At 35.4% G+C, this 14,007-nt stretch overlaps 1 protein-coding gene across 2 annotated transcripts in view; it reads right to left on the bottom strand.

The window, feature by feature from the left end:
* LOC138703430 (gastrin/cholecystokinin type B receptor-like) overlaps positions 1 to 14,007 on the bottom strand; it is a 206,350-nt gene that overhangs the window by 97,085 nt on the left and 95,258 nt on the right. For both annotated transcript variants that reach the window (XM_069831281.1, XM_069831282.1), the window contains exon 4: positions 10,496 to 10,736. In XM_069831281.1, coding sequence (XP_069687382.1) covers positions 10,496 to 10,736 — 241 coding nt within the window. The remainder of the gene's footprint in view (positions 1 to 10,495; positions 10,737 to 14,007) is intronic.

The following is a 14,007-nucleotide window of genomic DNA, read 5'->3' as shown; positions in this document are numbered from 1 at the left end:
TACCAGAATATGGCAACAAACTGAAAGTCTCTGTCAACTCGTATTGTTACCAACCAAATGTTTCTTCGCAAAGTATGTTTACATCAGCGCTATTGTTCCTAATATTACGTTGCTTGTCCTCTAAACGATTCCTTTTAATCGTCCTGTGTAGTTCAATTTTTCAGCCATTAAAATAATGATTATACATGTTTGAGTGTATAAGTTTAAAGTGATCTAATGTTGAATACTAGTAAAATATTTTGTAAAGTTAATTCAAACGCAGATGAAAATAATGTGGCATGATCTTAAAATTTTTCAGTTTGGAATATAGAGTCAAAGCTTATAATACAACAAAAACTCTTCAAAGCTCACAGCATCTTCTTACATAAGCTGTAGGCTAATAATTATACATTATTCTATCGCAGCTTAGTGTAGTTTCACACAGCAACGAATACTTATATGCTTAAGAAATGCATGCACATGCCTATTCACAATCAACGTTCCCTCTAAGGTTTGCACATGCGCAGACATGTTTAAGCACACATTTACAAAAATAGATAAACACATCATTAACTTGTAATCGTACAGTTATTGTGGTATTAATGCTGACAAATAATTAGTTAAATATAGATAAACAGAATTACAACAAAGTGTTACAGATGAATGCTGCAAGAAATAATTTTAATTAGTAATTATGTTCTATCTGTAGGCCATTAAATTAGAGGGAACATTGATGTAATCACACACAGATACTTGCTTATTTATCACTTCAGAGTCTGAAGAAGTAGCTGTTTTCAAAATGTGAGATTGAAAAGTTGTTTTAGCAAATGATTTGTTAGTATGAATCAGTACAATATTGTTGAATCACATAAATTGAAGGGTTCAGAGCCATAGTGGGCCAAGCGCCATACATTAAAAAAACGAAGTGCTTATAATAATTCAATGAAACATAGGCCTATAGCAAATAATATAAAGTGTGCACATTAAAATTAAATTACATGTCAATCTTAATTAACTTCACTTTAACCCTTGCTTTGTCTGTCTATGGCTCTGAATCCTTCAAATACATTGTTTATTTTTTTTTTTGCCTAGCCTGCTAGTCGTCTCACTAAATTTTATCACTGGAAGTTCGCTACCATTATAAAATATTCAGAATCATAAATTATTTAACGCACACACCGTATTTATTAAAGAACCAAATAGAACTTTTGTCCCCATGGAGTTCATTAATAATAAAGGTCTTTATCTGTATTTACAAATGAGGCTAATTACCGCACTTTGCAATAGTTACTGTGTTCTTTCTCATTACTTCTTCATTAAACTTTGATGCAATCTAAACACTTCGTTGGTGATATAACTGTTTCAGATGGAAAAAACTGCAGTATTTCATAGCAAACAGCCCAGTTGTGCTGGAAGAAATGAAACCATCGCGAATAATAATAGCTAGAGGTTTACGAGTTGAATCTCTACGGAGTGTAATATATTTGTGAAGAGAATAAAAAAGAAACGGCATGAATGCCATTGAAAGTGAGAGAAAGTTAAACATAACGTGTTGCAAATTTACCCCGCGGAAAAGAATCGTGAGTGAGATGGCTCAAGACGAAATTTTTTAATTCGATTTTATTTATAGTCACTTTAACTGTGATGTCGTTGTACGACTGTAGACATTGTTGTTACATTAGATTTCTGCCATTTATCACTACGTCTGCAAACCATGTATAATCAGTCGATAATAATGTCTTACGGAACATTATCTGAGTATTTGTAGTGAAAATGGAAACCAATCCGTCATTCATCTTTTTAATAATCAGAATTCTATTAATTTTATGATCGAAGAAACCATTAAAATCCCCAATGACAGTGGAAGAGCCGGCATTTAAACCCGGATCCTCCCACTGTTCCACCAATGAGTCACTTTGATCGGTAGGCGAAATTTACCGAACGTGTTCCTCTTATATAAAAATTCTGAAAGGTAAAATATGATTTAAGATCACGTGATTTTCTATAGATCTATTTTGAGGATAAAAATTCGACCAGGTGCATAGCTTTATTATGATGCATATTCTTCCTAGAATCACGTCTGACTACTATCACCTGTCGACAGGTGCATAGCTTTATTATGCTGCATATTCTTCCTAGAATCACGTGTGGTTGCTATCACCTGTCGACAGGTGTATGGCTTTATTATGCTGCATATTCTTCCTAGAATCACGTGTGGTTGCTATCACCTGTCGACAGCTGCATGGTTTTATTATGCTGCATATTCTTCATAGAATCACGTGTGGGTGCTATCACCTGTCGACAGGTGTATGGCTTTATTATGCTGCATATTCTTCCTAGAATCACGTGTGGGTGCTATCACCTGTCGACAGGTGTATGGCTTTATTACGCTGCATATTCTTCCTAGAATCACGTGTGGGTGCTATCACCTGTAGACAGGTGTATGGCTTTATTATGCTGCATATTCTTCCTAGAATCACGTTTGGGTGCTATCACCTATCGACAGGTGTATGGCTTTATTACGCTGCATATTCATCCTAGAATCACGTGTGGCTACTATCACCTGTCGACAGATGTATGACACGTGATTCTGCATATTCTTCCTAGAATCATGTGTGGGTGCTATCACCTATCGACAGTGCATAGCTTTTTATGATGCATATTCTTCCTAGAATCACATGTGGGTGCTATCACCTGTCGACAGGTGTATGGCTTTATTATGCTGCAAATTCGTCCTAGAATCACGTGTGAGTGCTATCACCTGCCGACAGGTGTATGTCTTTATTATGGTGCATATTGTTCCTAGAATCACGTGTGGGTGCTATCACCTGTTGACAGGTGTATGTCTTTATTATGGTGCATATTGTTCCTAGAATCACGTGTGGGTGCTATCACCTGTCGACAGGTGTATGTCTTTATTATGGTGCATATTTTTCCTAGAATCACGTGTGGGTGCTATCACCTGTCGACAGGTAGATGGCTTTATTATGCTGAATATTATTCCTAGAATCACGTGTGGGTACTATCATCTGTCCACAGGTACATGACTTTATTATGCTGCATATTCTTCCTAGAATCACGTGTGGGTGCTATCACCTGTCGACAGGTGTATGGCTTTATTATGCTGCATATTCTTCCTAGAATAACGTGTGGGTGCTATCACCTGTCGACAGGTGCATAGCTTTATTATGCTGCATATTCTTCCTAGAATCACGTGTGGGTGCTATCACCTGTCGACAGGTGTATGGTTTTATTATGCTACATATTCTTCCTAGAATAACGTGTGGGTACTATCACCTGTCGACAGGTGCATAGCTTTATTATGCTGCATATTATTCCTAGAATCACGTGTGGGTGCTATCACCTGTCGACAAGTGTATGGTTTTATTATGCTACATATTCTTCCTAGAATCACGTGTGGGTGCTATCACGTGTCGACAGGTGTATGGCTTTATTATGCTGCATATTCTTCCTAGAATCACGTGTGGGTGCTATCACCTGTCGACAGGTGTATGGCTTTATTATGCTGCATATTGTTCCTAGAATCACGTGTCGGTGCTATCACCTGTCGACAGGTGTATGGCTTTACTATGCTTCATATTCTTCCTGTAATCACGTGTGGGTGCTATCGCCTGTCGACAGGTGGCTTTATTATGCTGCACATCTTAACGTAGAACTACCTATGGGTTGTGTGAGAAATGAAACAAGGAGAATACAATGATGACGGGAAGACAAGGACAACTAGGGGAATACAATGAAAACAAAACGAACACAAAATAAGGGGAACACAAATAGAACACGGGAAAGATAACAAGATCAAGAGAAAGACAAGGAGAACAAGTGGAAAACAAGAACATGAGGAACACAGAATACCAAATAGAACACAAGGGTAACAAGTGAATCTCAAAGAGAACAATGGAATGAAGAGAACAAAGGGAAGACAAAGAGAACAAGTGTAAGACAAAAGGAACGATGGGAATAGAAAAGTTCAGTGGTTTCTTAAAACTATTAACTTCGAAAATATGTATACCGTTTCTTCGTTTCGGAAAGTGATCGAAATGCAAATATTTATCTTTTTATGCACTGATGTATACTGGAAGAGCAAAACTAAAATTCGCCAACTCTCCAGTAACAAAGTATGTATATTTTGTAGAGGTAAAACTTGTTTACATAATAGCACTTCAAATATGGAGAGAAAATAAATGTAATCAAAACGTACAGTTAGGTTAGACATAATCACAGAGAGCTGTCGCTTAAAGCACAAACGTATACAAACATATTTCAGGAATAGTAGACGCACATAAATACAATGATATTAATTACGGTTCATAATGGATATGCGTGTATATAATTATAAAAGCTAGAAACTAAGCGGTGAATAGCAAACAAGTTTTAATGGAGTGGCTAATTATTAAAGCGAATAAGCTAATGTACAAACAAGCAAGCAAAATAATGAAAACAATGAACATTACTCTGGTTCCCAGAAAGTCCAATGGCTGCAGATGTTGTTGTCATCGTTGCATCAGGTGTGCATTTCTGTTTTAGGAATACTTCATTTCGGAGATATTATCATTTGTTTTGTTATTTTTGCATTGCGTTATTAAACTTTTTGTAGTTTAATTCATTTTGAGTAGGAACTTTGAAAAAAAGTTATAATTTTGAATAGATATGTTTGGCGGTATAATAATGTGCAGTATTCTGTGCAAAGTAAAAATAAATGAAAACATAAATGCAGTGTTCGACTACGTGAAGCTCGTTATAAGTGATCTCTGATGGCGTGTGTTTCCTGTGACGACCGTGCTAAAGACGTGCCTGCAAAACGGGCTGTAAAGTCAAACTGATAAATCGATTTGAATTAATAAAAATATTTTAAAATAAAATATAAAATTTACAACTATTAGTAAATTTTTAATATAATAAAATTATGATTGAATAACAGAAGAACACTGACACTCGAGTGAAAAGAAAGGTCTTGAAATATATGATGAAGCCTCTGAAAATGTTGTAATTTATACCTAACTTATATTCTGAATATGGAATAAGTTGTCTGGAAGCGAGTGAAATTATTTCTTTCAACTGGGCCTAGGACTTGCGCAAGCTTTAACTTAATAACGAAATAAACTTTTTCAATTTGACCCTCTGATCCATCTAAATATTAATTTGTTAGTTTCATTATAATGCCACATTTATACGATGTCTTTATTACGATTATTGCGAAGTGTTTGAAAATATTGATAGAATGCTTTACAAATACGAGGGAGATTCGGAAAGTAAGCACACACATTTTCTTGTACGAAATATTATTTTGGCCCGGACGTTCAAAGTTGGTAGACAGTTTGAATTTTGTGCTACAAACAGCAATGTCTCGATCAGGTGTCGCCCTGGCGGATCGAGCAATAAATACTGAGTAAAGATGTCGCATTTGGTAGCATTGTCTACGAGCGAAGAGTATCTTAAACATTGACAAAGTTGCATGATGCTCTTTGGGACAAACACCCTAACAAAAAAGCTGCAAATGTCAGACTGGTTCACGACAATGCTCATTCCCATGTTGCGACTTACGTTCGTGGAAAAAATGAGAAATTTGGCTGGGAGGTGCTCAGCCATCCACCTTACAGTCCAGGCCTTGCACCCACTGTCCCACTTTCAACTCTTCGGACCAATGGAGAATTCCTAGGATTCAACGTTTCGGTTCGGATGACGAAGTGGATTCGGTCGTGCACAGGTGGCTATATTCCCAGGAAACGGAGTTCTAACCCTACTGAAATTATTGGTGTCAAGATGAGAGTGAGTGTCGAGAGATTTGGTCCATTTGTCAAAAAATAAATAAAACTTGTAGTTTTTTGTGCGTTATTCTTTTTTCTGAACTATTACTGTATTTTGCAAAAAAAAAATGGTTGTACTTGATTTTCCGATCCTCCCTCGTACTTTCAATGAAGAAATAGTATTTTTTCAACTTACATGAAAAGTGGAACTTCTTTATTGTAGAAGATTTAGTGAGAAAGAAAGGTTACAAGAAAATGGAGCACGCTTTAAACCAGAGTATCCGCAAACAAGTTCCTCCACAATTGTACGCTTATAAACTTCTTTTTAAGTGAAGATCTACGGGATCTGCGTGTAATAAAAGGGACTGTTGTAGATAAAAGAATTACGGACGAAAGGATTAATGATATTCAAGTGTACATATTAACAAAATCCGACGGCTGACGGCAGACTCCACTTTTCATTCGATTTCTCTGTTTATCAAGTCAAATGTGCTGTAAAGTGATTTTATTTCACTCTGTTCAAAGAATACTTAATTTTCATCGCAAACCTCTGTAGTAGTAAACCGTACGTTTTGTTATGTGAGTGAATGAAATTAGTTTGTCTTATCCTAGTGACATACTGGGTGTTCATTTCAAAGTGTGTCATGATGTCACTGTTGTGAGTCAGTGATTTGAAGCGAGTTTCAGCTTTTATGTCAGAGAAGTTGCCTATTAATCAAGGCGTTCAATCTGAACTTGAGAACGTGTACGGTATAACTTGAACGCCGTAGCAACAGATGGTGGTCTGTAAAGTCTGTGTGCTACCATAACCTCTTTCGAACTGTGTTTTGCGCGGGCAAGTAGTACGCAGGGTATTTATTATCATCGGTTGCGTACGGCAACATTCCACAACACAAGTCAAATGCTCCGTGTCCATGTTGACCGTCGAAGTTAATGTCAACAAATACGTAAGTAATCGTCTTAACCCTCTTACATATCCCGACAGTAAGGAAAAAACTCACCTCAGTACATGTTTCCAAACAATTCACATTCCTGCCACTACAGGTGTTACTGTACGTATCGGTAAGTACTCTTCAGAATGAACGCCGTACTTGCTAGGCAACTTCTCTGGTACATAAGTAATACGCCTCTGTGGAAGTGTAGGAAGATTGAATTCTCTAGGCTCAACGATTAGCCACATGACGGCATACAGCGAGCCAGGACACATTTTGAACTGAACACGCAGTAGTGTAATGCTTATCAAACTGTTAGTAACTGTCAAAAATAGCCCTTTACTTCACATGTGAATTAATTATATTGTAGATACTATCATTTCATCCTGTGAAATAATATTTTTATTAGAAACATTTCATATTTTATATCTGACCGGTATCTTAGCAAGAAAGGAATGTTTACATCATGGTAGAGCTTTAAACAATTCATAACAGCTAACTAATACAGTATTACTTTTGAAAAGGAAAATAATTGGAATAATTTCACTAAAAGTACATTATGTGTTAATTAGAAATTATGACACGACTTCGTGGCGTTCGTGTCAGTATCACACTCACAAATAATTGTAAATTTAAGACAATTATAAAATAAATAACTATTATTTCACCTATAAAAATAAGCATGTATTAATTATTATTAGAGACCGGATTTTAAAGGCAATCCCTCTTTTTATTTCAACATGAAACATTAATTACTATGTTCGAAACTATCTTCCACCGATCAAATTATGTGGTTTTGACTTCCCTTTTTTCCCCTTTTTAGTTTATATTCCCTTTTTTCAAAAACGTCTCTTATGTTGGTCCTTTTTTGACAGAATATCGCAAACATTTAGATAATTTTCCTATATTTTTTTCAATAGGCCTAGAACTTCCTGAGCAAGCGAAAATACATATCGTTCTTCTTCTGATTCCAGACATGGAAGAACTAATAAAGTGTGCTGATTTAGAGTTCAGGATAAAAAGAAAATTTTCACCTTTGATTTCAGTTAATGTTGAGCTGTCATTTTCTGTTTATAAAGACATTCTGCATTAAAAGAGGCAGAATCATATTGAAACATAATGAAATGTTGAATATGATCAAATACAACACTTTCCTTATGTTGTGAAGCGATAAATATAAGCTTGTGTGTGCTATGTTGTTGCTGTTGTTTATTGTTGTTGTTGTTTATTGTTAGTAAAATAACATGTACAAAAATACAGTCTTAATTCTTCCCTGAAGGATTATGTGTATTCATGAATGTGTTGAAGTGTGTTTTCAATTAAAATAGCATCCTTTTGTGGGAGTAATGTAGTCCTTTTTGAAGTCCTTTTTTGACTATACAAAATGCAACACTTTCCTTATGTTGTGGAGAGATAAATGTGTCATGTGTGTCATGTTTATCTATGAATGTGCTGAAGTATGTTTTGGGAAGTAATATAGTCCTTTTTCAAGTCCTTTTTGGCTATAACTTTCCCATTTTTGTCCTTTTTTGATGAACAATTTTTCCTTTAAAATCAGGCCTCTAATTATTATATATCTAGATTGAGTTTAAATGTAAAGTCACATTTTGTATTTATACTAGTTTTTATTTTTTCGAAGAGTAAAACAACGCAATTATATTTAGAGATGGGCGGTAGTTACTTGCAATAGTATCGATTGTACTATCGACTGTAGTTCCTGCAATCGATAGTTCTATAGATAGTAAAAATAAAAACTATCGATAATACCGTACAGACATTACAAATGTTTTGTTATAAACTGAATATAATTCTGAATTAATATCTAAAGATGTACTGAACTATTAGTTTAATAGTGTACGTGTACCGAATTGATCTGCATTACATACTACAATACTATAATCTGTCCTTAGAGTCCCAACAATAGCCATCGTTATGTTTTTTAAACATGTGAACATTGTTTGAAGGATAAGTTTCCATTTAAAATAAGCATTTCCACTTCGTTAGGATGCAGACGGTTTCGTCTTTCGTTCATTAAATTTACGTTTTTGGAAAGAGTTTTGCTGAGGAAATTCAAGGTCCCAGTGAACACAGTTACTTTCTGGTCAAAAATACTTATTGTAAGTTGTGAGTGAATCGTGTGTGATAAAAGAAATGGACGAGTCGAAAAGACAGTACTGGATTTGTTTAGTAAAGTATACAAAATGAGTATATCCCCGAAATTTGCATAGGAGTCAAATGGAGATGTAATGCAAAATATGTACTTGGAAAATAAAGTTGAGTTTAAAAATTATAATTAAGGAACACTATCTTGCATAATTTTCTAGATTACTAGAAGTCATGAAAACTGGTTCCAGCCAATCAGAAGGAGGCAAAAATGTAATGTCTCAACTCTCGTTATAAAGGGACTCTATCCTTCCAGGACCGATTCTGCCATCTAGGTATGCGAGAAATGTAGAAAGTTTTTATTCTACTCTTGATTGCAAAGGGAAGAGTAGTAATTTCTGATTAAGTCGTTGGAATCGATTTTTGTTGAAGAACGTTGTTGTCTAAATTCAGTTTGAAACCCAGATAATATTATGAATGATCTTCTCTTCTTTCGATACTATCGATAATTTCCTGAACTATCGATAGTATTGGAAAGAATCTGACTATCGATAGTATCTATAGATGTAGTTGTAATTATCGTTAGTATCGATCGTCCTGTCAACTATCGCCCGTCACTATAAAAATAATATTATATTCAGAACGCTTGAAAGAAAAGAAACTGAAATTGTAATATTTCGAAATAAAAATTAATATAGATAATTGTACCCCAGATATCTAACTTATTAATATGTGTTCCAACTATTGATTAGCTTTTGACCAGCAGCACTAAAATATTTGTGCCAAAATCAATTAACCGAGGTGTCACACCATCTGATGAACTTGTCAGTGCACCGCAACATGGTCGAGCGGTAAGCCAAACGATTCCGATGAACAAGCATGTAATATTGTTTCAAGACTAAGCCCGCGCACTACGTCATGCACTCGTAGCGGTTGCGCTGTAAGTGACAAACATTGCATAACTCCTTTATAGCTTTATGTTATAAAGTCTTGATATTACTATTTATTTATGTCCAGAAACTTTTGCCGTAGAATAAACCTACCTCTTCCCCCGGACCGGGTAATTTCACCAGTTTCGGGATCCGTGGTGAAACAAAAAATCACAATTTCACCCTATACTATTTCGAAAAATTATAACTTGAAACTTGGAAAGTTTGACTACTAAATGACGTACCACGTTAATTTCTTATTAATACTTACTCAATAATCATATGAAATGTTAGTAAGATTTTCAAAACACAGTGTATTGCATATTGGGAACGATGTAGGTATTAACTGTATACATTGTAAAATTAGTAGGTACATAAAATAATAGGTTAGTTCATGGAATAACAAAAAAATAAATAGTTTAAATATACAGCTGACTCTTAAATTTCTTTTGAACTTTAGATTCAGCTTCGTTTGCTAATGTCTTTCTGCGATCTGAGTTGCAGTAGACAGACGATACAATTCTGTAGGTTAAAATTTGTACATAGTATCGTCTTTTCAATTGAAACTATTCATAACTAATCTAGTTCATAATATGGGTTTAGTTTTAGATGCACAGAGAAAAATTGAGCGATTTTGATGTCTAGTGCAAGAAGTTTCTACCCAATGGAATCGAACAGAGGTAGCAGAATCTCGAGTGTCAGGACTCTATCTGTTACATATTTTAAGAAAATTTGGAAATGCACGATGTGTAGGTGACAAATCTCGGCTACTGAATCAAGTTTGCACCTGGTGGGTCTTTTGCTGTTGATGAAGATGGTTTTGCAGTCCAGGAAGCCGTGAACCGAATGGAGTAGCGCCAGTCACCTGTTTCACGGTATTGTTCTCCTCCTCGGTGCGGATGGCGTTGGCCTTCTTGATAGACTCGCGGAAGCTGCCCGCGTTGGAGCTCATCCCGCGGTGCAGGCGCTTGCTGTACCGCAGAGGAAAGCTCTCCACTCCTCCCCGCGTCGAGCCGACTGGATTCAACCTGCCACATAATGAAAAGTATCGCTCCCGCTGTACAAATATGATGAGACAGATTACAGTGTTTGATGCTGAACAAAGAAATATGACGAGAAACTTTTTTTTCTTTTTGTGGAATTGTTTCAAATCTTCGATGATAATTATGTAAGGTTCGAACCAAAAATTATAAAATTACATTTTGACAAATAAACTATATCTGGTCTTTGATGCCAGTACCTATACCTGAGAGAGTTCTAATAGACTGTTATTTCATACACAGCACAGTGGGCCAGAATCTCAATTTAGCTGGAAAGAAATATATATTTTTCAAAGTCACTGAAGCTGGTGTTTCTATATTGTAAATTAGAGAGCTGCAAAGTATCGCGTTCAACCAGTTTAGATTAGACCGCTTAGAGAACATCCATCAAGATCGGACAACCGACCGAATACTAGATTTTTAACCGGTTACCCTTTATGTTTTGCAGGTAGATAGAAAACCAGGCGTACTTCAGCATACATGAAACCGACATTTTCTGAGTACACGAACGGAGTAACAATTGAAGGAAATTTACTTTGTCTTATATTTTTAGTAGGTTATTTTACGACGCTTTATCAACATCTTAGGCTATTTAGCGTCTGAATGAGATGAAGGTGATAATGCCGGTGAAATGAGTCCGGGGTCCAGCACCGAAAGTTACCCAGCATTTGCTCATATTGGGTTGAGAGAAAACCCCGGAAAAAAACCTCGACCAGGTAACTTGCTCCGACCGGGAATCGAACCCGGCCACCTGGTTTCGCGGCCAGACGCGCTAACCGTTACTCCACAGATGTGGACACTTTGTCTTATTAAAAAAATATGTTGCTTAATATAGGTCTACAATTATTGATTGGACACTTTAATACACTTATCTTCATAACTAATACATAAATGAACAAATGAACACTGGTAACAACTAAGGAAATAAGTGTAATGCAGAATATGAAATGTGGTGCGTAAAGAAATGCAAGAATAAAATAAATTACAATTACTTACTAAAGAGAAGAGCAAAAAGTACACTTCGTCAAATTGAAATTGGCCGGCGTCTGAGAGACTTAAGTTCGAATCTGGTATTTCCGTGAGCGCTCGGGACAGCCAGGCTGTGTTCAAAAGATTGTGTATATTCTTCTAGTAGTTATAATGGAGAACACAACTATTAACCACTAAAATATTCCGAGAAAATAATTCATATACGAGATTTAAAGAAGATCGTTCAGAGTGTTTAAACAATGAATATTATAACACAAACACTATATATAACAGGTTCTCAAGTGGAGTATGACCAATCCTATTGTAAGGCATTTTCAAACATTCAACGTTCTTTAAGTACACAGACACGAGTATTTTCATGGTACAATCATTTTATAGAAAATAGGGATGGGGGGAAAACATCGAATTTCAATCGAATCCATTTCGAAAATGTGTGTACATCGACTTTTCAGAAAGTCGACTAGATAAGTTGTGTACATAATTATTTATTTAAATTACTCATATGTTCTCTAAATATATAGATATGTAAGTAAGGTATGTAGAGATTTAATGTTATTTCAAGTTATGTATGCTTACAGGGATGTGCAAATTAAACTTGATTACGTATTTTAGGAACGACTTGTAGTCTGTGTAAGTAATAAGTATGTAACTGTAGCCTTTTAGAACTGTTCGTGCATACAGGCGATAGTCCGCTGGTGCATACATCTTTGTTTAAACGACTGTCTGTTCGTGCCACGCGACCAACATCTAGTATGCTATAGTAAATTAACTTTAACCTTAGATCCACGGGGTCGAAACCGCCAAGCTTGCAGTTATTATGATGGTAAGTTATTAGGCAGAATCTATCAAATAACACACAAGTGTACCTAAAATAAAATTGTAAATAATTATTGTAACGTATAGGACAAACAAAATGAATATTTAAAAAAGTGAAGAACTGAAAGACCACTCACCCCCTTTCGCCCATCGGTGATGTAAGTACTTCAGTACCAGTAGGCCTATGAATTAGCTGCGAGAAGCTACTAATTTTAGAAATTGTCTTATCAGTGATCGAAGAACAAGTTGGCATGTTTTAATGGAGATGACAATTGAAGTGCAATCATTACAGAAATAAATCCGGATGCCGATAATGATGTTGAAGTCAATGGCATTCAAGAATATTGTAACTAAGCTCGTTCTTCTGAATGAAAATATTTTTTGCTTCGTAAAACTTCATCTCTTGTTCGTAAACTAGGAAATCGAATTCTAGCTGGCCTGTTAGATATATGGAGAGAATGCCAAGTGACAGATGGCCAATAAAGTTTTGTATTCGACGCCTCTAGGACGCCGTTAAAGACAAAGATCACTGCTCACATGAAAAGGTTTTGTGATGTGTGAAATACAGAAACGTGCACTGAAAGGGGAACAGTGGCAAGAAAGGGCGGATTGGAGTTTGAGAATAACGGGCAATCTCTGACAAGAGAGGAAATCTGTAAAAGTAATTTTAAGTCGAAAGAAAGTTAAAAAAAATTGGAGAGTGTAACTTGCTAGTAAACGTATGCAGGAGTGAAACAAGACTTCCCGGGTTAGACTATCCGATTTTCACCGGTCACTCATCTTTAGAATGGCCTTTAGATTACTTTCAGTTATAAGCCCTTTTCTCTGCCGTAGTTTTGTAAAAATATGGGCTATATATTTATTTTTCCTTCCTTTCCCCTTTTTGTTCTCTTTATCAGCCGATGAATTTATTATCATAGCCTTTTTATCTTGAATTTTATTTAATTTTCGTATTTATTATCTTTTTTATTATTATTTTATTACATTCCATTTTGATATATTCTTCCTTACGTTTTTCCATATTAACCATTTGTACTAAATGAGTTGCTTTCACTATTTTCCAATGTATTTTACTTTCTTTTTTTCTATTATGGTATTATTATCATATTGTTTAGTGTTCATTTTATTATGCTATTATTTTTTTTTTGTAATATGTTAGTATTCTGTTCTTTAACTTTTTGTTAAATTTTAACTGCTTGTATACTTTGTGACCTGGTAGAGTGTAAGAGAAGGCCCTATGGCCTTAACTCTGCCAGTATAAATAAAGAATTATTATTATTAATTATTTCTTGGTCTCTTCTGAGGCATTGTTGATTCCGGAAATCGAGAATTGTGCACCCTTTCTACATTCGGATTCAATTTCTTGTGTGTAATTACAATTTTAACTTTTAATTTTGATGTTATATCTCAATTTATCCTCATTTATTTCTTAATCTGATCTTGTTAATCTTAA

Source organism: Periplaneta americana, chromosome 7, assembly GCF_040183065.1.
Source record: "Periplaneta americana isolate PAMFEO1 chromosome 7, P.americana_PAMFEO1_priV1, whole genome shotgun sequence".
In the NCBI taxonomy this organism is placed as follows: domain Eukaryota; kingdom Metazoa; phylum Arthropoda; class Insecta; order Blattodea; family Blattidae; genus Periplaneta; species Periplaneta americana.
Note: the sequence above shows the minus strand (reverse complement) of the source record. Positions and strands in the feature narration are given on the sequence as shown.